This window comes from Hypomesus nipponensis, chromosome 17, assembly GCF_054491055.1.
Source record: "Hypomesus nipponensis isolate SF chromosome 17, ASM5449105v1, whole genome shotgun sequence".
NCBI classification, from domain to species: Eukaryota; Metazoa; Chordata; class Actinopteri; order Osmeriformes; family Osmeridae; genus Hypomesus; species Hypomesus nipponensis.
Window position 1 is genome coordinate 8,975,636 of NC_140377.1, and position 25,218 is coordinate 9,000,853.

The following is a 25,218-nucleotide window of genomic DNA, read 5'->3' on the forward strand; positions in this document are numbered from 1 at the left end:
AACAGTCTATGGTACATTTTAATTGACACAGTAAGGCTATATACACATTTCAATATGGAAAAAAACACATTACCCAAACATGATGGCTATTTACAAGGGGATCTCACATCTACTACATTTGTATAAAAAATGTATAACATACTTTATATACATAATATCTACACAATGTGCAAAACATATTACATACTTACAATGCAGCACATGCTTCCTATACTGAAAAAGTCTCATTCGGATGGAAAATAATTTGAATGGGGAAATTAGGCATTGATGCTCAGCTAGAAATACAGTGACAGGAGCAGGTCATTTTCAAAATGTTGTTGGTTATCCACTCACAGTATTATTTGCATTTATATTTAAGTGCTTGGATTGTCATATTTATAGACATATGTTTTCTATCATTTGGGGTTTCTAAAAAATACTTTGAGTGTAGTAATCAATGTGTAAAATGCCTCGAGGATATAAAAATATACAGTAAATGAAATATTTGGCAAAGTAAGTCATTTGGCCAGTAGATGTCACTTTGATCCCATTTTTACAACATGAACTTGATTCGTGAACATCATTTAAACTAACTGTGTTACCAATATAATCTCGGTCGAAGTTCAGTTAAATGGACTGTTCAAGCGCTGACATTTTGAATTGGGTCATCCAATGTTTTGACATTAGGTCCCTCTATTTCTCGACATCAATGCGAGCTGGGAGCCACATGGAGATACAGTTATGACAACACACATTTGGGCCACGGCAACATTTCTGGCAGCACAATGACACGCACGTTTCTCCTATATCACATAAACGCCTCTCACACCCCAAAAAAATCAAGTGAATTTGTACATTGGGATTCATCCTCTGGACTGATGGGACACGGTCAAGAAGCCCCATTGTCATAAACACAATGGCTGGTTAGCTCAAAGCAGTGATGTGGTGTTCTAGGATATCAATTGAAGACTAAACTCCTTAAAAGTCTCATTCAGATTCTCAATTCTCATCTAAATCTAATAAGTAATCAGTTTGGCCCCATCTTGAAGTTTATCTAACATTAGACTTCCTATCTGGCAGACGGTCAAAGTAAGTTACTAGCAGGGCAGGTGCGAGTACCTTCACCGCCCTAGGCCGATTTGCGCTCCCCCTGCGCAAATCGGAGAGACGCCCCCCCACCCAGCCTTGGCGCCCTCTGCTGGTGGTGCGGGACGGTTAATTAATAGACGCACTTCGGTATTTGGCCCCCCCCCTTCATGGCGCCCTAGGCGGCTGCCTAGTTCGCCTATAGCAAACGCCGGCCCTTGTTACTAGGTTAACCTAAGTAAACCCTGTCTGATCACGTGTGCTGGAACTAAACTTAAGGTTGTCATCCGTAGTGAGGTGTGATGTTCAATTTGTAGTTAAAAGCATCATGAAACATACAGTTCATCCATATTTGTACTGCCTTGCCCCCTATGAAGGCAACAGTGTAGGTGCAGTTATGTCCTCAAGTAATGCTGGCTAATTCCACATTCAAATATGTCAAGAATGATTGTTATACAGCTGCCGTATAGGGATGTGTGCTGCAGGTGGTCTCTAATGCCACTTCTGACTACTCCCCCTCCAATGAAACAAAACAAAGCTAAACATGCCCCCACAGGTATCTACATTCCTCGTTATGATTATGGAAAGAATGGCTAATAAGTACAAAGTAACAGTGGTCGGAGTGACAGTGATGCAACCATTTGACTGTCTTTGATTATTCCTAAAGATGTACTGAGGAAATTCAGTGGTCTTACTGCCTCACTACAGAGTGATCCTCTGAGAGCCCATCTTCAAAGTGAGTGGGTCTTTGTTAGTTACATACTGTGCTTTTGTTGGAATTGGCGGTATTAAGGTCAGAGGGCAAGTCAACTAATATGGAATAATGAGGAATGAGAACAGCTGGCTTTAGCAGTAAGACAGCACAGTGAAGTCTCCATACCTTTACAGGGCAAAGGTATGGAGAACCTCATACAACATAAAGCTCATAGGTGATCTCACAAGGGGACTCGTGTCTCAGTCCCAGTGCAGCTGCAAGTCATGGGAGTCGAGAAAATCAGAGGAGAAGACCCCTGAGGAAGCTGAGATGCCCAGAGGGTTGAGCCCCCCTGCTGGTCCGGGCATGGTAAGGTCCAGCCACTCCATGTTATCCAGGTTGGTGTCCTGCAGGTGGTAGGAGGAGGGAGGTGTGGTGTCATTGAAGCCCAGCTCGTTGGTGTCCATGGGGGACTGTGGATTGTTGAGCAGCTGGCTGTGCAGTTCCTCCATCAACCTCAGAGTCCGTGGCTCTGCGCCCCCGGCCAGTGTGCAGTCCAAAAAGGCCTCAAGCTGGTTGTCTGTGGCCAGGGCCACCAGGCTGGGTGGGGGGGACCGGGTGGAGCCAGGTGGCCGGGCCACATGGATCTGGGGTGGGGGACGGGACAGCACTGTGTTAATGGGTAGGGTGGTGACACTGGCTGTCACAGGAAGCAGCTTGTCCTGGAAGGGATGGTCCTGTCTGCTATAGGGGGATATCTCTGTCAAAGAGAAATAGACAAGAAGGGTTAAGAAACCAGAAAATCATCTGCCAGTCGACGAAAAATATAAGGTTTATTTCTAACCTCCACTTTCTATCAAGACATCAAACAGGTCGTCCATGTGCTGGCTGGTTGCAGTGGGAACCTGGAAGAACAAAGACCAGTTAGGGACTACCAGACTGTGTGGGTCACTGAGTGTAAATGATTTAATTTCTCACCTGAACAGCAGTCTGCATGCTGCGGGTCTGTTTGACTGCCTCTTCATAGCGGGGTGGGTCCTTACTCTTTGGAACATGGTTAATGAAGGTCGGCTGCTGCAGGATATAGGTTGCCTGGCAAGGAGAAGGAGTCTGGAAGACAGAAACAGCATTGTCAACATATTCTGGCTCACATCAACAACGATAATGCCAAGTTACATGAATACCTGAACATCACGTCACTACCTTTGTGGGCACGTTAGCGATCGCTTGATTGGTCGAGGCCCTGGCAGGAGACCTGCTCCCTGGAGAGGAGTTGAGGAAACCTTGGGTCATGTTTGTCATGGCCTGACATTGACGCTGGTTCTGGCCCTGGCCATGTGTTGGTCCGATCTGGAAACCTGAGCCTGAGGTGGTACATAGTGGGACTGTCTGTGAAGAAATGAGTAGCGGTCAGCGCTGCAGTGGTTCACATTCCCTCTGGGAGGACTCAACAACGGGTGGCACTGATGAACATTCCTGCCCGAAGGCCTAGGAAGTGGTGGTTAGTTGCCTTCTCTCTGGGAGGAATAAACAGGGTATCTTAGTGGACTACACATTCTCTCCAGGGACAAAACGAAAGGCGTGGGTTGTCGTAGCGGCATGTGTGTGCAACACAGTGCACACTCCTGTGTTGTAATTCCGGCTGGCTGGATGGATGGTGAGTGCAGACAGTCTTTTGGAGAAAGTAGCCAGAGAGCTGTCTGCCTAGCCGTCACTCAGCACCTGCTTTCGTAACCCGAGCTAAGGGAGGCCGGCTTTGGATGTGATTATTGGGAGGAATTCATCACCCAGCCCTTGGCTGTTGTTACTTTAAAGAAAAAGCAAAGAGTATTATGACAGAAAGGTTAATAAGAAAAAAGTGTGGCATGAAATTGTGGTATTACGAAGTGAAATCATTTCATAACTGAGTTATCCTCAGGAGAAAACAGAGCCATGGGACACAGAGACATAATACAGCAGGTGTAGAAATGCAGTCAATCTTCTCAAGGTTCTCACCTGCTCCATGGGCTGTGTCTGAGGCTGTTGATGAGTGATGCTTTGTTGAGGTACTGATGCCTCAGTTTTCTGAAGCACCTTAGTCTGGATGAGGCCTGGAGATGCAGTGCTCATAGTGGTCTTGAGGGCTGGTTGTCTGACTGGCAATTTGATACCACTGTTTGGGAGATGGATGTTGGTGGAGGAGGCCGGGAGCGAGACAGGCAGCAGGACCTGAGTTCCAGGCTGGGCGGCCAGCATGGTTTGAGGTTGTCTGGGGGCTGTCTGAGGTACCTGCTGCTGACTGAGGAAGAACTGGGGCATTGGAGCCGTGTGGAGCTGAGTTCCAGGCTCTTCTTGTTTTACCACAGCTGGCAGGGCTGGAAGGCTGCACACGGCAGAGCAGTTTGGGGAAGCTCTGCCCTCCTCTTTGACCCGGGCTGGTGGGCTAGGCTCTGGCTGCAAGGCCCCTTGGATCTTCTTCTCCACCTCCAGCTGCATCTTCAGCTCCTCCACCAATTTCTGCTCACGCTCCAGCTTCCTGATCAGCTCCTCGATCTGGCGCTCCTTCTCGTGCAGCCGCTGGTCCTTCTCGGAAGTCCTGGTCTCCATGAAGCTGTCCTCCAGAGGGGCTCTGTGAGGGGAGTTTCCGGAGGAAGGAGGGCAGGCTGGGGAGAGAGTCCCTGGCATCCTAAACCGACCGTCCACTGTCCCGGCCTCCTCCATGCTCAGGCTGGACACCTCTGAGGGCACAGGGGACACAGGCGGGGTGGAGCTCATGTTGGCAGGCTGGGGTGTCTCTGTGAGGGCTGTCACCTCCATGGTAGAGGCTGGCTGGGCGCTCCAGTTCTCCTGATAAGGCTTTAGCCTGTCGATCAGATCAGTCTTGGTGCCAGATACCGGCAGCCCTCTCAGTTTCAGCTCCATTTTCAGCTCTGCAACCTAAAGGTCACAGAATAATGAATATTCTCTGTCATATCGTGACACATTATTATCACCTGTGCCTATCCATACAAAATACTTCTGTATATTCAAAATACTTCTGTATTTTGTGGTCTGTTATACAGATGTGTTTCATATGAGTGTGACACACAGTGATGGTGATGGATGGCAAAGGGCATTACCTTCATTTCATCCAGGTTGGCAGGTAACTGGCCAGGCTTGCGGTTGGTCAGGGTCTGGTTTGGCCGCACAGTGGCGCCACTGGGAACAGACACCACAATGGGAGAGGACAGACCACTACCATTCAGGGCCACACTAGAGCAGCTGCTCTGGCCCTCATCCCCGGGCCTGTGGCAGCAAGACAAGGGAAAGAAGGAAGCATTTAGATGTGTGAGAAACAGTTTCCTGTATAATGGTTTGTCACAATCAACAGCTTCTGTGCAGGACAATGCAGACAGAAATATAACTTTGAACAATAAGAGGCTCAGAGGAAAACGGATTCTGAGGATTATCTCTCCAGGCGGCAGGTGCTAGCTGTTTGTTGAAAATGTTCATATTTGCATCATTCAGAAAAGCCGATGTTTGCATTCACGGTACGGCCGATACACAATCGCTTAACAAACTAAGCCCAGGCACAAAGTTATCAGTCTATAAAGATAAAGGCTGAGTACTTTATGTGGCCCTGACACTTTCCTATCTCTGGGTGTACGGTATGAAAGGAGTCTTTGTGTGTGTGTGTGTGTGGGGGACGGACGGACAGACAGACAGCCTACTTGAGCAGAGCAGGTAGGATGGCCTGGTAGTTGTAGTGCTGCTGCTGTTGGCTGAGGATCTGCAGCTGGAGGAACTGCTGCTGCTGGTGAAGGAGGCGGGCGTAGGCCGAGTCCATGGGCGCCTCGTTGGGCTCCTGTTTCTGGTCGGGGGGGATGTACTGGTGGTACTTGAGCTTCTTCACGCGAGGCTTGGGCTCTTTGTTCTTTTTGCTGCGGCTCTTTTCACTTGAAGTCTTAGGCTGGCTTTGCTGTACACAATCAAAACAATAAAAAAAAACAAAAAAGATCAGTTAGATAGAGAGTGGGCAGTTCAAACCTCATCGGAGACATTGTGGAGGAAATGGGGCCATTTTTTGAAGAATTGAATGTCAAGTTCTATAGTAGAGAGGCACATGAAACCGTTTGCCAGTATTGTGTCACTACTTAGTGAAGTGAAACCATTTCACAGTTTGAATTGAAGAGGTTGAGTATTGTTTTCTTTTTACTGTGAGGAATTGTGAGGCTCAGTGAAAAAGACAGGATGAGGAAATAGAGAGTGGAAAGGGATGTGATGTGACCCTTATTGTTTCACTACCTGGAAATGACAGGATGCACATGAAAATGGCTCGGCATCTGAGAAATGGTGGGGAGAGTGTAAAAGCGCGTCATTTGACCTGAGTGCAAGTTCAGTAAAGTCTCTGTATCCTTTAGGCCTTGCTGTTCTTTGAACGGTGTCTGACTTGGCTGAACATTGCCTATTAACTCACTCCTGAACTGAGTCTTTCAGTATGACAAAACAAAGCTGTAGTGTCCTCTACTGACATGGTGTGTCTGATTATATTCCTAAAGGAAGTTGCCTAAAACCCACAGCAGATCTGAGAGAGTCAAATATCAGGGGTGACTTTCATGTTTGCAGGGTATTAATAGTCTTTAGGGAAAGCTTGTTCAGCAAGTGTGGATCAGAAAGGCAAAGCATCTTTACGGTTTACAAAATGTGCGTCTCAAATTATAATGACTTCTGTTAACCTTTGGAAATTGCTCGGTCATAACCTCTCATGATAATAAACTTCAAAAAGTATTTGCTTAAGCACCTCACTGAATGGCTGTTATATAATCTTTATAGCCTCACACACATTCTGTTAGAAGCCTTTCCCCAGACTTGAATGCTGTCTTTCAGTCCTCAACATATTAACTTGGCTTACCAAATGTTTGTAATTACAATTGTAGCTCACCTTTATGAGGGTAGGCCCTGTTTTAGCAGGAGCGACAGAAGGGATTGGTTGAGGCACAGTTGTCAGTCGATTGTTTTGCTGCTCATTGGTGGAGGCAAAATTGAGGACATCTGGTGTGGACTGGGATGTAGGTGGACAGTACTGAGATAGAAAGATAGAAACCACATGGCCACTTCAGTTAGGGGAGGAGGAATGAAAACCCCCTCCCACACAAATCCAGGGGGCCGTCAACTGGAAAAAAATACTTCATTCAGACAACAAAAGACGGATGGCTCTTTACACAAAAGAAAACCTCAAATGAAAGAAACATGTTTTGGCGAGCTATCATCAACAACAAATCAGCAAGTCAATCCATCCAAAAGCCATATAACAGGATTGGAGAAAAAATCATTGAACCCCACAAAATCATAGAAGTCATGCCATGTGTTGTACAAGTGGAGGACAGATTGTGGGAATACTGGTTTGTTTCAGCAAGCAGGATATTCCGGGCGATTAGGCGTGGGCAGGGGGACCCACCTGCAGAGCGCAGCTGGTGGGAGGGGAGGTAGAGGGGGCCTCTGTCCCCCTGGGCTCCCTGGGGGAGGCGGAGGAGCTCTGGGACTCTTGACTGGCAGGTTGCTCGGGGGACAGGGTGTCACTGCTGTCCTCTTCAAAGTTGTACACATCTGGTGTCTTGGGGTGTTTCTCACCATCTGCGGGGTCAACACCGACAAATCAACACAGCATGACTTATAAGTTTGATGAAGACAATAGGGGGAAGCAATGGCTTCTTTTTTTTTTCTCACGCCATGTCAAAGACATTTCATTTTGTTTCGGTTTTTCCGGGCTACAACATCCTGAAAGGGTTCGGGTTGACCTTTGTGGGTCAAAGGTAGCCAATCGGTTCTATCCCTGGAGATAAAGGATGTTCTAAGAGTGTTCTCTACCGATGATGACCTCCTTGGCGCTGGAGTCAACAGGCAGGATGTTCTTCTCCACCAGCTCCATGGGTCCGGGCCGCTGGGCGATCTTCTCATTCAGGTCGTCGGCCAACCTGGCCCTCTTCAGCATCATCTGGGTGGCCTGCAGGGAGGGCTCTGCGTGGGTCTCTGAGGGACAGGCGGGAAGACAGGGGATCTTCAGCGCTCTAACCAGCCACAGTGGTCAGGCTTCTCTGCTCTATCACCCCGGTGACTCAAGGCGGAGAGTCCTGCAGAGCTGTGCGAACTACAAACCATTTGAAATGCCTTTTCGTATGGTGAAATAAGGAGTTTACTCATCTCCCTGTGGAAAGTACTGGTATCATCAGCACCATTATCGCGAAACTCTCCAGGCCGTGTGCTTACCTTGCAGGATGTGCATGCGGACCAGTTCAGAGCGTTGAGGCCTGCTGCGGATTTTGTGCTTCAAGAAGTTCTCAGTCTGTAAGAAAGAAAAACGCTCATGTCTTCATGGGCATTTGCATGACAGATGACCACAGGCCGGGTCTGTAGCTGAGTAAAGCCCAGTGGACAGCCCAGTAGATGAGAGGAGTTGAGAGAGTCTCACCCTTGCCCTCTCCAGGCTGCGGATCTGCTCATGAAAGACGGCAGGAGTTTTCAGGGCTGTGGGAAAGAAAACCAACGTCACCCAGCGAATGACCCCACTCAACTTGACAATTGATTTCAGATTACTGGTAATTATTGATTATTATTATTATCGTTGCCTTTTGTACAGTTTAGAAAGCAGAATAAAAGCAAAAATCTTTCATGATCAAATAAACTCAAAAGGATTGAAACATCTAGAAAGAATATGGTAGAGTGTGTGATATGGAAGAATGGGTGTCTTCTTTGACACTGCAATAGCTTATGAGGAGAACAGAAATGCTGTTGTCCTTTTGTGAGTCGTGAGACACAGACAGAGACTTTGGCTGTGACACATTCATCCTGCCTTTGCCAAGGTCTGCTTACTCCGATTATTCACCTCTGCTGACAACACAGGCAGTGTTTGCTTTACACACACACATGCTAACCAGAGAGGGGGGGGGGGGGCTCTAAGGAGTGTGTCAGAAGAGCAAAGCTAAACATTCCTGCTCGTCACCCAAACCCAACATACCTCCCCATAAGCCCCTCTGTGTGGGAGAGCAGAACGCTTCACTCTGAGTCGCCCGCTAGGTTCCCTACATTGGCCGTGTTGGGACAGCTCACAGTGGGGGTGACTGACCTCCAAGCGAAGGCCCAGTCGCTGAGTCATGCAGCTCAGAGGAGCCTGACGAGAGCAAAGAGCCCAAGTGGAGGAGATCTCGGAGGCCTGAGAGTCCTAGTCCCGGGAGAGGCCTTTGGCTCCAGCCGCTCCTCACGGCACTGAGAACCACTGTTTCTCTGCCTGTCCTGGTTGTGCCCAGTGTGAATCCTCTGCAGGTTTAGCTCTCTTTTATTAGAAGTGCCTCTAGTATCCCCCTACCCCCTGGAGGCAGACCCAGCAGAAGGCGGTTAAATGAGGCTGCTCTACTTGACTCGACTTTCAGACTTTCAGAAGGTTATTCGATGAGAGCCATTCCTTTCGTCGTGAACCTGACCACTGATCTATACCTCACTGTGAGTTTAGGTTTTCCGGCACTCTCAGAATTCATTCTCCAAACATCATACGCCGGTTGTGGTAGAGGGCGGTTAAGACGTCAGTGACACAAGAATTCTGCTCCTACATGGTTATTACAATAACAGCAAATCAAACCAGACAGAGTTGGCATCCTTGAAACAATATTTTTGTCATCACGGTTCAAATCGAAATGCAGCTTCCTTCCTTTAAGAGTGGCTTTCATGACATGTTAGTTATGCAAGTTAATGATTATACGTCAGACAGTTAAACCTCCCTTAACTAGAGGGTAGAGCTCTACCCTGAGTGGTTGGTGGAACACAGCGACCATACTCACGTGGCATGATGCCCTGCTCCACCAGCTGCTCGCGGGTGCGTCTCTGCTGCAGGCGGAGCTGGAGGACTGTGAGGGAGCAGAGAACAAGAGGTCAGAGGTCAAACACGCTATAACCTCCACTGACGACAGTGCTGCCATTATGGCCTGTAAATTTGCTTCAACCCACCAAACTGTCATTACTACACACAGGCCTGTTAATGAATCTATCAACTAACTACAGCCAAACCCCATCTAGGAAGTCCCGTGTCTCTGCCACAGACATCCCACATGCTTCCTGTAAAATTGACGACTGACAGGATTACAACCTTTCCATTTACTGATAGGGCTTGTCTTTCGCTAAATGAACAAGATCGTTTCGCAAGATGTTTTACATCCAGTGCACGTCCTGAGCGAGTTAGGATTGGAACAGCGCACAGGACTTATCTGAATGCAAATATGAAAGGTCAGAACAGAAAGCTACTTCAACTTGGTGAGCTAACGTGGATAAGGAAGAAGTGTCTCTTTGACATATGACTATGGAAGCTCTAGTCCAAAGTTTATGCGCAAGTCAGCTCAGAGCGGAGGAGGAATGATGTCATCCAAGAGGTGGATGAACCGTGTCTCTCTTCTAAGTGCCGCCCCATAAAAACAGATGCTTAGTCTTGCTGTGGATGGGTAAAGCGCTGATCCATTAGACCTCTGCAACTTCAAAAGACAAAAATGCCTTGGTCAAGAAGTAAAATGATGTTTGGTCTTGTGCACAAGCTTCAAATCCTTGGACTACACTCTGTGTTATTTTTCCATAATAATACACGGCAGTACGAGCCCAGTTTAAACATTGATAAACATGCGAGCGTGGACATGTTATTTCAGCAGAATAACACTGCTCCTCAGAGAAAATATTTGAAGAGGAAGGTGACGGGTGATGGGTGACGTGACGAACGACGTGCTGTCACGTGCTGAGTTTCTGCTGACATTTACTTGGTGAGGCCTGCTCCCTGGCTACAGCTAGAGGGACTCCACACACACACACACACACACAATAACACGCCAAGGCTGACTACAGTCCCTTGGGACAGGCATTGCGACTGACCAGGCCTCTGTGACTCACTCCAGCAAAAATAAACTAGGGAGCTGTGAGAACAAGGCCTGGGAACCATAGAGTCTGGGGGTGGTGTGTATTTGTGGGGGAGGAAGGGGGGGGGGGGGAATCCACAGCGTGGTGAGGGGTCTCGGTCCCACTGCCGGGCAGACGAACACAGAGTCAGAAAGCTGAGGGGGTGGGGGGTGGGGCTGAGTCCGCACTCAAAGATCCCAAAAACTTTAACAGGCCCTCTGCTCTCGGGGCTCAGAACAGAACACTGTGTTCCTGACTGCTATGTTTCCCATCACATATTTATGCCACAGGGATATGACGAGCTCCTCAGAGATCCTTCGGTAAGATTGTGAAGAATGACCGTCGGTTGGTTTTGATACTCATATGCAGTCTGACATTTGTAAGAATGCTACAGGCAAGACGATTTATGAGATGAATACTGCCCAGCGTCATGCCATATGCTCTACCACTGTGGGACAACACCAGGGTTTATCTAGACATCCAGGTGGCAGGGAAGCCCATTCCTGAGGCCCTCCTCGCATTTATTCAGCCAATGTCGATCCTGCTGTTCTAGGTGAACCCTGGCTAACCTTTGCGTGACGCAAGCCCACTTCAACTCCCCAGCTCTCCAGCAGAGCATAAACAGAAGTCCTTCTGAAACGCAGAGCGCATGCTTTTCTCAAATCCTTGTCTCCTGATCCAACCTCTAATCCCCTACCCATGCTCCTCCCAATAAAACTCTTCTCTCAACCTTTCTGACCTTTCTCTCAGAGCAAATCGTTGGTTTTGCTATTCCTCCTGATCCCCGATTGTCCCGACAAAATGGACACTATTTGATAAACAGTCTGACTGTAACATTCTGTTTGACACGATTGAGGAGAATGCGATCTCCTTGCTGCAGCAGAGCCGCAAAAGCCAACATACTTGTTTGAGTCTGCTTTCATTCACATTCCACACAGGTGGGGAATTATGCAGAGGCACTGCATCAAACACTTCTCAGCCCATCTAAAAACATCACATGACTGGGAGGAACGGATCACTTCACCAGTCATAATAAAGTTGACAACTCTCGTTCGTTGTTGAACAACGCATCATTGATAATCCATGGCACTGTCAAGAACTGTGCTGTCAAGATAAGACAGGGGGAAAAAAACGCATATGAAGATCATGAAGAGAATCTTAACCTACAACATTGCCTGGCTCCATGCGTCATTTAATCATGGCCAGGACTATTTGTCAATGACAGCCTTCAAAGGTGACATCTGTTATATATGGCAGCCTGAGGGCAAAAAAGTGACATGGCAGTACCTTATTATCAGACGTCAATCAGCACAATCCTGGGTGACACACAACTCCTCCTGCAGATAGACTCAGGGGGACTTCCATCCATCAGACAACGACAAGCTTTCAAACTAGTACTACCGTTTCCGCTGCTTTGGTCTCCTTGGACACTGTGGACAATTAAGAGTGTAGGAAGCTGCTGACATCTCACCACAGTGACCACAGCCCCATTGTTAAGGTGCCGGCCCTTCACACTTCAGCTCATTTAGTTCACTCCTACATCCCTCTGGCTGATAAAATGCTATTCTAAAAAGCACATCCCTGCGGCACGACTTCTTAGTGAGGACTGACCAACATATTTGACCTCACACAGACCTGTGCTCCACTTTGCTTCAACCGGCAACAGTACTGCATTAGAGCACAGCACATTTCTACACAAAAGACAGTCAAAGAGACTATCATACCTCAGACAAAGGCTGGCAGGTTGACCATTGATCGGACGGATTATGACTTTACACCAAGGTGGCAAAAAATGTTTCGACAAGCTATCAGCAAAACAGAGAAAGAAAGAGAGAACTGAATTTGAATTTACCCCTGCACACAACGGGGGTCTCCACATCAAGGCAGGCCATGGAAGTGAGAGACGGGTCGCTGAGCGGCCGAGTCTGGAGTCCCATGGATTGATGAGGGCAGTGAGGAATGAGGAGGAGCAGGGAGGTTTGGTGGGTAAAGCCCCAGCGAGAAGCATACGAGATGTGATTCTCCCAGGCGTCCACAGTCCCTCCCCTCGCACACTCTGTCCGTCTCTCAGTTGGTCTCCGTGGAGTGAGAGTGTGTGTTCTCCTCACGCTGCTTCTCAGCCAGTGAGAGTCAGGAGGAGGGAACACAGGCTGCTATTGTTAACCCTCGCTGGGCCACTCTGCTCTCTGCACTTTAGGCAGCGTACAATGATCCAGGCAATCATTTTCGCACACACACAACCTTTTTATAAGGTGTTTGCCCTTCACAGTACCATTAACCAGCCAGAGCAACCCAAACAAACAATAACAGCTATTCTTTAAAACACCTTAAGCCTTGCAAAAATGTCTACAGACCACCGAAAAGCCTACTGTAAAAATTCCTATCACCAAGTCCACCAAAACAAACAATAGCTAACATTAAGTCAGAAAAAAGTCCATGTTTAGTTTTTCAAAACATTTTGTCACTGGATAAAAATGATCCAAAACAAACTCTATGGTCCACTGGGATGTAAATGTTTATATCTGTCACTATTTCCAGTTTTAAAGTATGTATTTCTGACATTTCAGCAATTTTATGTTTGTTATTCTTTAAAAGTTATGGTTTTCAGAGAAACATTACGCAAACATTATTTTATCTATAGCGCTAACAATGTTTGCTGCAAGCTTTGCTGTCAGAGTCTCCAGTTGTGTCCTAATATTGATTTAGTGGGAAATAACAAACAAGTCGAGGTGCAAACTAAAGAAATTAGATCACTATTCAATACAAGATAAGGTTGTATCTAACCCTATCACCCTTGTCAACTGTATTTTCTAGACAATCATGTTCCACTGACAAAATAAACCAAACCGGTAAGAAACCTTTTCCAGAGGACACAAACTTAAGAACTCAAATATGGGAGTTTTCCAGCTGGTCAAAATAGAAACAGGAGCAGTAGTCTAGATCTGCTCAATACAGTGTTAGAGATCAACCAGATCCTGCTGGCATGCTAAACCAACGTCCATGTTAACCAAACATCCAAACACAATAAAATCACAAGAACTTTATAAAACAAAACAAATATCTGTGGTTGGCCACCAACATGCAATCCATCTGCTGGGGTAAAGTTGACAAGTGAAAAGAACCCATGTTTTCAAATAGATTAGGACTTCTGCTTCAAGGCGAGCAAGTAGCTTTAGAAAGCTCAAATGATCCTAGCCTAGCCACTGTTGTGAGGGTGAAGCCACAGGGGTCTTCCTCTAAGAGAGCCAGGAAGTAGGGTGTCCTCCAGACGCTGCAGTGCACATGCCCGAGAGTGTCAACTACTCCACCGGGAGGGGCTGATGGGAGAGCGGGGCTGAGTATTGATGTGTCTGCAGACCAGGGCAGGAAGAAAGAAGCAATCAATCGAGTGGTAAAAGGGTGCTCGGGTCACTCTTCTGCAACAGATCTTTTCCACTGTGGCTTGCTGGTTCTCCCAACGTCAAGTGTCTCTTCGTACGGACATCGTGTACAGAGTCAAACTAAGAACAAAGAAAAAGTCCATAGTGGCTCTCCATCGATGTAAACAATGTTTGAAACACCCATATCGCATCTAGCTAATGTAAGCTATTTGGAAATGATTTATTAAACATTAACCTGAGAACACAAACACCGGATTCTTGTTTGGCTGTGATGATAAAGCAGACTGAGTCATGGGCTGAATAGTATCAGGGAGGAAGCATGGTGGGCTGGGATTGTGAGGGCCATGTCATGTCATGACACAGAGACTGGGACTGGAATAATACAACATAAAACCTCAAACGTGACATTAACAAGCTGTAAATGGCGGTCTCTTGGGCAGGGATGACCTGTGGGAACAGACCGTACTGCATTCCCCATCTCTCTGGCCACCTCATGAGACTCTGGGAAAAATGTCCTTGTGCCACTCAATGTGGGTGAATGCCAGCTATGCCCACCAGACATGCCCTGGCACACCCCCCTCACCTTAGTTCACATTCCAGGGAAACATTTCCAGACTGGGTTTTTTGGGGTGAGCATGGGATATCCAAAAGGCTCTGTGATTGAGGTAGCAGATGAGGATCAGGAAGAGAATGGCTAAATGCCACAGATAACATATCGCACAATACCTTTTTATGAATGGTGGCTGAAAGTTGAACAGCAGGCATCACATCATATGTGACGTCTCCTAAATCAAATGACATAGGATCCTATCCTAATGATATGCTTCAAAGTGGACTCGTAAAAGCTGTTTATCGACAGCTGCTGAAACAACAAACGAAATACTTAGTGCCCAAGAGCAAGACTTTGGATCTTTAGGGACGGTTAAAGCAGTGATTATGTGCTGGCTCCCAAATGCAATTCCAGTGTAATTCCCCTCTTCTCTCCACAAACAATTCTTTGGAGAGAGTTTGTTTTCTCAGTGTCAAGGCAGGCCTGCTGTTGAAAAGATGCCACACTGCTGTGAGCAGAGTGTTCTTGGACGCTGGTTCATGAAGGGGACTGCAACGGTCTGGCGGGTCCTGCTCACCGTTCTTGCGTTCCACCAGGGGCGGCAGGGTCTGGCTGCTGGGCTGCAGCGACAGCACCTCCAGCTCGTGGGTGACGGCCTCGCTACGGGGACTAGGGGCGCCGGGACACTCATCCCTTCCCAGAATCCCATGGGGCTCCATGTGTCCTTGGGAGGAGGAGCTAGGGTCTCCTGGAAACCAGCGAGGGACAATAGTTGATTTGCAGAGGGCTTGGTGTGGATTCTGCAAAGAGAGGGAAAATGCATTTATTATTACACATCATCGTGTTTTGGATTCCTGCAAAGACTGCGGATTGTATTTTGATGAGTTAAAAAAAAAAAAATCTTGGGAAACCACATAGACTGTGGCTCGAGATACCGCAAAGACTGTGGCTTGTTTTGGGAAACCACAAAGACTGTGGCTCCAGTTACTGCAAAGACTGTGGCTCGAGTTAACGCAAAGACTGGCTTGTGTGCTTTGGATTCCCGCAAAGACTGCGGCTTGTATATATATATTTTTTTATTATTACTTTTATCACTTGTATTTGTGTTTTTATTGATTTTATGTAAAGCACATTGAGCTGCAATTCTTGTATGAAATGTGCTATATAAATAAAGTCTTATTATTAAAGTCTTATTATCATGGATAGTGTGATGAGCTGAACAATATGGCTTCATATTCACTTTCCTTATTAACAGTTAATCTGAGGCATATACAGTATCAGTACAGTTTGGAAGCCATTTGGTTTATCAGTCACTTTCCACCTCTCTATAAACCAAAAATGTGATTTACACAAAGCAAATCTGGTAGCTGTTTCAGAACCAAACAGTTATATTTTTCAGCTTTATTACCTCAGATGAACCTCAGTAGTCTCCTCAGAGAACAGGAGGAATAATCTGTGCATTGACAGACACATTTCTATCCTTAGTGCTGACATTTCCTATCTACCATCTGCTCAAGGTCTCGGCAGAGACAGTTCTTGTTTGATGCAGTCAGACTTCTCATTAGAATCACCCTGTGGTGCAGTTACGGTACAGTAAATTATAGTTCTTTCCTCATGCTGTAGTCCACTCTCAACCTTAACCCTAACCCAAGAATTCCAAGGCACGCCATCTAACTCAAGTAAGTATACTGTTCAAGCACCTCTCTTTCCTCCATTTCATTTGAGGAAAAAGCTGAAATACCTCAGTGTTTTTCCTGGCGACTTATGACACAATCATACTGGCTTTTTACCAAACCTCCATACATCCCATCTCATAAACCAGACTGTGAAACCTTACAGTACATTGTGTATACATGTCTTTATATGGTTCTCATCCCAGGCTTGAGGTGGCAGTGTAGAAAGAACACAGTCTAGCTATTGCACATCCAATAGAGACAGAGACTATGGGAGCAGAGAGGTCTAAATCCCAATAAATGGATTTCAGGCTGTTGCTTTACTCCTCTAAAGTCATCACTTCGGAAACCTGTCGTTTGGAGCCAGAGACAAGGCTTAGGACAGTCCTGATTTCCAAGCAACATGTTAAAAGACTGTCTTTGTTTCCTGCTTCTACTTCTGCTGAACTGGCGGGCGTCCTGTGGAGGACTGGCAGACTTGGCTGGACACAGACAATAATGGTATTCTGAGCATCATCCTGTCCTCTCAGCGTGTGCACAACTCCTCATGAGTCAGCACAAAGTCAGCTGTTAAACGCATCACCTTGGTTTATTCTAGCCCTTTCTAAACAAATACCAGGCTGATTTTTTTTTTTATCCCTAATTCACCACACGGCACAAAATCCTGTGGACCGAAATCCTGTGGCACGGGGGTACAGTCTGTAGAGCAGGGGAGGTTGGATGTTTATACACCTTCGAATTATGGTGTCCTATCATGTAATACCAATCAATGAACTATCTGTTCTTAGAGTAACCTAGAGTGGGCAACTGCATCTCCGCCTCAAATATAACTTCTGTGTCACAGTGCTAACCATCTCTCAGACTAGGGACTATCCCTCCTCCAAGCCCAGATTCAGTCTCTCTTATGGGCTCCACCCCCCACCAGTATGGTATGGGACCAGTAGCTGTGCTGCTCCAAAGATCCAGCTGTGTTGCATGGTTCTGGGCCAAGTACAAGCTGAATATGGGAACTGATGATATCGCCGAAATTATCTATGAGTACCCATAGTTGTGTTGCAGCCATTAGGAGTGCCCGATAAGAATGCAACATAATGTAAAACACAGCCCATGGCTGTGATTTTGGACCCACAAGGCACATTACTAAAACACTCTGATCTGCCACGTGGTGTACTTTATGTTGTAACTCAGAAGGTTCTTTGCAGTTAAAAGGGAGTCTGAACATGATCCCTTGAATATCAGCCAAGACTAATGTCCACTCTCAGCGTCCTGTTTATCTTCAATCAATGGCGATCTGATGGCTTCTTAGTTTACACTCTTCGTCGATTCCAGTACACTGCATTAGGGATGTTTACAACCACAGCCCTGCAGACCGTACAGTCCTGCCCATCACTGGAGCTGCTACAGTTGGCCAAACACAGCAGTCTTATCAGAGACGCATGTAAAGAGATAAAAGTCTCCAGGCTCTCCAGACTCCAGTTCCATTATTAGCACTGTAGTACATCCTTTTACAACCTCTATGTGACCAAAAAAAGCACACATGCTGATGTTGGCATTCAAACACCATTCTGCACATTGTTTTGCCTACGATTACATCCTGATTGGTGTTGATGTTCCTTTAAGCAGAGTATTTTTCATCTTTCACATTGTAACAAGTTGTTCCTGTTGTGCTATGCTCCTTCTAAACTGATCTTTCACAAGGCAACTTCCCAACTTTCGTTCCAAAGAGAATACATTTTCACATCAAAGTCTCTCCAGTATTAAAAAGCATGTGTGGCTTGTAAAAAAAAGTGGAACTGGAATACTACAGAACTCTTCTCAGGTTACTTTGCACAAAGCACGACATCAAGATCAAACTCAGTTTTGTAACTAATATGATCAGTTTAGCTCCTTCGTCATAAGAAGATCAACAGAGCAGGTAGCCAGCAATAACATAGCAGAAAATTGTTATGAGCCACTCTGGCTGTTTTAAGACCACATCTTGCAGAGGATACCCTCTCTCTCATACTGAGAACAAACAATTGAGAGTCCTCCTGTTGGAATTGTACTGGTCTCTTTAACCAGATTCAGGTGCACTGTGGGAGATACCTTTACCTCACTGTGGTGTTTTTTGATCCCTAGAGGATTTGAATGGGGGCCGATTCTGGATGAATCCCAGGGGAGGTCTGGCTCAGACATTACATTTAATCTGTACCCACATGTGAATATAGTTAGGTCCTTCAACAGCACTAAACCCATTTATGGTCTGATCTCACCTAAAATTTCGAACTGAACTAAAATGACACAAGCTTGGCTATTAAACTATCTGGCAAACGGGACTAAACAAGATAAATGTCAAGTTGGATTCAATGTTGACTGCTCAAGACTGATGATTTTCAATTTGGCTCGAGTGAAAGTCAGAGTGTCAGTGTCGAGGTTTTGGATGATTGATTCCAGAGTTATAAAACATTCAGATTACAAACTCCTGGCTTATAGTGCTATTTTCATTATTGAGAAGTTTGCTTTCTTGGCACAGTTTGACCCAACCAGCAGACAAAGTGTCACCTTTCGCAAGGAGATACAATCCAGCCAGGCCAGGGCTCTGGTAGAAGAAAACAACATGAAAGTCCTTTCTGTATATTTGACACAAAGACATACACAACTCACGACAATCAAGAATAACAGTACACTCAAAATGTAAAAGTTTTTATGTTTATGACCAAGGGGAGCTAACAGTGACTCCCGGGGTCTCCCTGACACCCACCAACCTCCCATCACTAGCCATCTCATAAGGAGCCCTGCTAGGCTCTCCACAGTTCAGTGCAGATGGTGGGAAAGCCAGGATGAAATCCCAACAGGCCTCACAGCTCACTTTGAAGCAGTGCTACATACAGTCCAGCTGCCAAGACTAGTCAATAAAAAGGCCTGGCTATGGCAGTGTCGGCCATATCATTATTGACAGTAATCATAGAAACACTCCAACACAGATGTATGCACTTGAGTTAATGTTTCTGGTGTCTTGGTGCAACTTAAAGTGAGATGGCCAATTTGGATAATCGTGTTGATTATTGGATCATTTTATTAAATGTAGGTTCAAGAAAGATTGACTATAGAGCTGCATGAAACAACCTTTTCTGTTGTTTTTTTTGTTTGTTTTGTTTTCTTTCAAAACCTCATTAAGGGAATAGAACAACATCAGTAGATGGCGCTCCAGTGCATTTACAAAAGTGAGTCACTTCCTCACTGATGATGCTGTTGGAAACCATTATCTTGTTTTCAAGAATGTTGTTGTCCTTCCTCTGGGTCTTTCTATATTTTCTCCAGAAATAATGATGGTAGGAAAAGAGAGCTTGTGTCACCATTGCCATTCCCGTAATATAGGCTAACTATTTGTAACACAGCTTTTATTTATTTGGATTGGAATGCAGGGTAATAAGTGAAATATATTGCCCGTGAAATCAATTTTATACCCGTAACTTTCGTAAAGTAACTTACAAATCTCAATACCAGCTTAGCCCCATGCCTTGTAGCCTAACCTCAGGCACTGGATCTGGGCTTACCTGGTGGAGAGGGATCCATGTAAGGACTAACTAGGTCATGATGTGCTTCGATAAAAAACAAAAGAGAACCAACGCAAAATACAACTCTAAATGTTTGTACTTCTAAACAATGTATATTATTTGCTCCCCGGATGCTCTATTAAGAGGAGAGTAAAGTGCAACTAATACAAATTAAGTATTCACTATTACATGTATCCACATGTAACCTTTACAGCATACTGTATAGCTCATGTCTTGTTAAATGTAAATATGTTCCAGGCTGAGAAGTTAAAAACTTGACAAGCTCATTGCAAATCATGGTTGCTCTGGAAACAGTAATTGGCCTGCACAGCTTTAGCTAGGCCAGGTATTTATAGATGAGGGTCTCTTCACTGAAGAGGCCATCCTGAGATATGGAAAACAGGCACACTGCATCCTTCTAATTAATTACCCGAAATTGCCCATTTGGCAGCAATATAGTAGGAACATTATGTTACCCAGTGAAGATACTTTTCCCAGCGATTAAACAGCAAACACTATGGAATTAATGTGTACAATGTAGCTGAATTCTTGTCTTTTACCGTACGGATCAGTTCCCCTGACCCAGATTAGTCTCACCTGTCGGAGAATAATGATCTACTTCCACTCCTGGCCCTGTGGCGGTATAAAACCTGTTATAGCCTTTATCACCTCAGAATGTTCTGGATGCCAGTACCCCTCTCACACCCACTAACTGGAACTTTAGGCATGACATCATTTACAGGCAAACGCAATATTCATATATCTCCCCCAAGCAGATGGAATGAGTCAGATGGCATAGTGATCACATTTCCCCTCGGAGAATAACAAATGATAGATGACAGACAAAACATGTTTGGACACAAGCTGCCAGTATGACAACAGCAGCCTAGTTTCAGATATGGATACAAAAGGTGGAGAATACTACAGGGTCTTAGTAAAGATACGTTTTTTCCAATACCTGTTTTTTTTTTACATGCCTGAGCAGTTTCCTGCCGCATCTTGAACAAACAAAGGTACCTTGTTTATAACTTGTCAGATCTGTCCAAGGAAACAGGACACAGACAGGCTCATTCGGATCTTGAAGGTGTGAACAGAGACCCAATGGTATCATGTATCACTTGTGAGATAAAGTGAGCTACAAATATTACCTATAGAATGCTTTCTGCCTCATACTATAGACCTAAAATGGAAAGTGGAGAGAGAACAGAGGAACCAGCTCGCAGCTTCCAACTGAATTCCAGACAAGTCAAGCAACACTGACTACACCATACAGTACATTTTTGTTTATATTTGATGGTTAGACTACACTCCAAGCAACGCTTCCCTTCTGTTGCACAGGACACAACAATAACAAATCTATGAGAAAGTATTAGAAAAGAAAGAAATCATGAAACAAAATGAAATCATACAAATATATGATATATAGAGATGCCATAAAGGATAACTAAACATATCCCTGGTAAGCCAGTGGAGGTCAGCTGAGGAGCTAAAAATAGCCGACAGTACTAGCCAGAATAAGCAGGCAGGGACAAAGAAAACGTGACCTTTTCATATGTGTCTCAGAGCATGTCTCATCATATCACAATGCCAAAAAAAAATTAAGAAAACACACTGAGTGTTGCAGCTGAGAGGGGGAGGGATAATTCTTCTACACTTCCCCCCACCAAATTCCCTCATTCCAACCACTGTAACTTTCCCATAAGTCTAATACATTCTCCAGTGGCCATTCCTAACAACTTCACACATGGTGTGTGACCCTCCCACTTCCCCTATGGGTCTGGGCCTCGCCGCGTTGAACTCATCAGGGGTCAATGGAGGAGGGGGCAACATGACCGCAGACAGAAATAGCCTCCCAGCCGGCCAACTGGCATGCTGGAACTCATTGTGTGGGTCTGAGGGCAGGGGAGGATCTGTTTTAGTCTACTATCACAGTGGACAGTGCGAGACCTCTGTTCACCAGGTGGCTGCTTTTCATGAAAAACATGGGACAGCTGTATTGTGCAGCGATGTTAGCACGACCTTAGAAACACAAACAATATTAAATCAGTAGACTACTTCCCAGAACACCAATTATAAATCAATAGCTTTCATGGTACCATCAACTCAAGGTGGTAACATGAAGGCAATATACAAACAGTGAAACACTCTCTCTGTAATCTAATATACCAATACTCATGGAGTAACATCAGGGCTAACTCCAGGAAGAAGTATTAATGGAGGATCTGCTCCGTGGTTTAACTCAGTCACAAGCATCTAGTCCTGATGTCTCAGGAGAGAGCATGGACTTTTTGTTCATCACAACACACCCTAAATTGTAGTAACACATTCAAGCAATTCCACTGAAAGTGTTGTCAGCGGGGAAAACCTTTCAAAAGAATTACAGCTCAGAAGGTGTGTGAACGTTGTTTACAGAATTCACTGGGCCAGGAGTTACAGGGGACAAATGTTTGTCATGACTTTATCTGAATCACACTCGCAAAAAAAACATGTCTCTAATTCAACTCCTATGGAGTAGCTATACTGTTCGGCTGTATACACTTCAATGTCTCCAGAAAAGATTAGGAATAACATTTGTTCACAGAAAAAATAGGTAACAATAACAGTGTAAGCACAGCCCCCAACTTCAGACAGCACAGTGGGCTGAGAACACAGAGTCCAGATCTCCAGGGACCTATGCAGTCTCACACTCACTATAAATATCCAGGCAACATTCTGGGTTCCAAGCCCTGCTATGTCAAAGCACAGCTGGCCTGTGTTCCCTCACTGTAAAACACCCACAGTTGACTCACTGATGGACATGAATAAGTCAAGTGAAACTATAATGAATGATATCAGTTAAGTAAAAATATACCACAGGACTTTTGATCATAACTGTCCATTTAGACCTTTGTGTAAAAATGTAACAATACATAGTGCCGTTACTGTAATAACATTGTGTTTCTTTGAGTTGCAGTGACAAGTAGGCTATACACAGGGTGGCAAATAAACATTCTAGGATACACAACCGCTAAACACCTTTTAAACTCAACACAGTTGTCATACATTAAACAGACCCCTTTAAACTCCACAGTGACAGTTTGTGTTGGAGGTGTTGGCCATTTTGGAGGTGTGAAAAAGATAGTGGTCAAACTTTTTTGTTGTTGTTGTTGTATGTGTGAGTAATAGAACTGAATCCCTCACAATTATGCATCATACATCATTGTTAGTAACAGTAGACACAGCAAAACCATCTCTTCAAAAACAACCAAAATATCTTTGGAGCAAAACTTTGCAACTCCCAATCAAAAAGCTGTTTTATCTCACTCTCTGAGACGGTCTCTTGAGATTAAAAAAAATATTTTCGCTCCATTCATTGGCTGTCATCCCTTAGGAGCTGATTTACTTCCTGTCTCAACTCTGGGAAACAGTTAAAATGCCCTGATTACAGACATTTCCTTTCTTCATCATTCACAGGGATGGCTTAGATGGAGGCAGTATTTACTCAGGCCTGCAGCAGAGAACACTAGCAGGACATGGGTTCCCACCAACAGCTGGATGCATGTACACCCTGCTGGTGTCAAAGGCTGTGGGCAATCTTGTGCAGTCCCCAATGACACACATCATAGTTTTGATGGTATTTATGAACAAAATGTATTCGTTTCTATACAGTGCCATTTTTTTATTAAAGGGAAGTGGTAATTTTTTGACAGGTATATGTTTACATCTTTTTATTGTCTCATTGTTTACTGAATTGCAAGACACTATACCAGTTAATAATTTAAAAAGGCAAATACTTGTACATTACTGGTTTCTGTAACATTCTGTTCAATTAGATTTGAATTGTGATAGAACATATATTTATTACAGTCATGTTGTCTGATATTTTGATAATACATGCAAACGAGTATATCATAATAAAAAATATACATTTTCATACCGAATGTTTAAACTTTTTTAGAACATAAGCAAACAAATGACCTGACAAGGTTTTATATTAATTTGCCGAACTATCTCCACGACACCGTCTGAGTTTATGGCATGCCACTTTCAAGGCTACCGTTACTATTTATCAACTAAGCTAACTAAGTATAAAAGTTGCTACATCTTTCTCCGAGCTTTTGTACTGTAGGAAAAAGCTCTATTTAAAGAGTGAGAGAGACAAACAGCAAATCTTACCGCTACCCATTAACGTCCTTTGATTATGAATGTACAAAAAATTACTCACGTCTGTTTGGAGAGAAGAATTGATAAACAAGTGTTTTGTTTTTCTCCTTTGTAAGTGAAGTTGTCGGTCTTTGAAAAAGATGGCCGATCCCTACTGGACTGGACTCATGATGTAATGATTATCTTAACCCTTTGATGTAAACACGGAGCATAAGCCTACTTTAATAAGTAGCCTACATGAATAAAGCCTACAGTAGGCTAAGATGTTGGTTCAGTTGCGAGGTGAAATAATTGTCGACTTTTTTATCTTTACATAAAAATGAGAAATGACCGACAGCAATAGCCTGACATTTGACAAAGATTATAATGGCTCGAATGATCAGGACCATATTTTAGGTAATTTAGGTCAGAAAATTAGGCTTTTGATGTCAGCTAACTAAACAACCGGACTCTGAGCGTCAATTGTAGATTATACTGCCATCTAGTGCAATGATGTTTCCTTCCCGATTTTGACCATGAATGTTAGGATACTTCAGTCTTCCGATTTTGAACAAGAATGTTGCAATATAGGCTAAAGTAGCAACACAACGTGTCACAGATTTTGACAAGAAATAAACCATGATCAAATATGAATATTCTTTTACTATCCTATATTAAATTCAAATACGTTGGAAATGTTTCAGCCATCTTCAGGGCAGGACCATCATCAGACAATTGGGTGCAACTAGTAGACACTAGCGTCTACCAACCTATTCAGTAGGCCTGGCATAGACCTATCACACTGCGCAGTAACGTTTGTTTATGTTGTCATCTTGAAACCGTCTACACACAAACAAAATGTTATTCAAATCTTAATGGGTAAAGTGGACCGATGGATAGTAGCCTACTGGACCAGAGGTAGATCACAAGGGGGCAGTATAGCATTGTTAAAGTACATGAGTGAGACTCCGTTTTCAAGGCTAAAATGTATGTGGGCCATGACCAAATTAGATTTTACATGTTTGCTCCATATAATCAGTGGTACTATAAAAATGCCTTATTTAGTCCACATTATTTCTATTTTCTCCATCTTGAGAAGAAGGTCAATGACGAGGCAAGATGATTGTTTTTGATTATATTTTCTTTGAAATACACAGGAATGTCTTGACATATCATGAAAACAGATATTGCAAACAGCATGTAAACATAAGACCATCCACTTAGCCTTATAACCATCTCATAGCCTTAAAGCCTTTACATGTCTGTTAGCCAGACACATTTGTGGCTATCCACAAAATTGTTGAAAGTTTAA

The 25,218-nt window shown here is 44.6% G+C and overlaps 1 protein-coding gene across 3 annotated transcripts; it reads right to left on the minus strand.

Annotated features, from left to right (window-relative positions):
- On the minus strand, positions 1-24,104 carry mrtfbb (myocardin related transcription factor Bb). 3 transcript variants are annotated; one of them, XM_084678608.1, is made up of 15 exons: positions 23,989-24,104; positions 15,153-15,375; positions 9,550-9,615; positions 8,187-8,242; positions 7,985-8,060; positions 7,586-7,747; positions 7,176-7,351; positions 6,660-6,800; positions 5,449-5,696; positions 4,858-5,023; positions 3,755-4,675; positions 2,963-3,148; positions 2,738-2,869; positions 2,604-2,664; positions 1-2,519 (listed from the first exon to the last, which is right to left on the minus strand). In XM_084678608.1, the coding sequence occupies exons 2-15, from the start codon at positions 15,292-15,294 to the stop codon at positions 2,020-2,022; spliced, it is 3,033 nt and encodes a 1,010-aa protein (XP_084534734.1). In that variant the 5' UTR covers positions 15,295-15,375; positions 23,989-24,104; the 3' UTR covers positions 1-2,019. The 3 variants fall into 3 exon arrangements, with proteins under 3 accessions (XP_084534734.1, XP_084534735.1, XP_084534736.1); XM_084678609.1 differs by lacking the exons at positions 15,153-15,375; positions 23,989-24,104 and adding an exon at positions 12,498-12,768; XM_084678610.1 differs by lacking the exons at positions 9,550-9,615; positions 15,153-15,375; positions 23,989-24,104 and adding an exon at positions 8,841-9,542.
- Between the last annotated feature and the right edge of the window lie 1,114 nt (positions 24,105-25,218).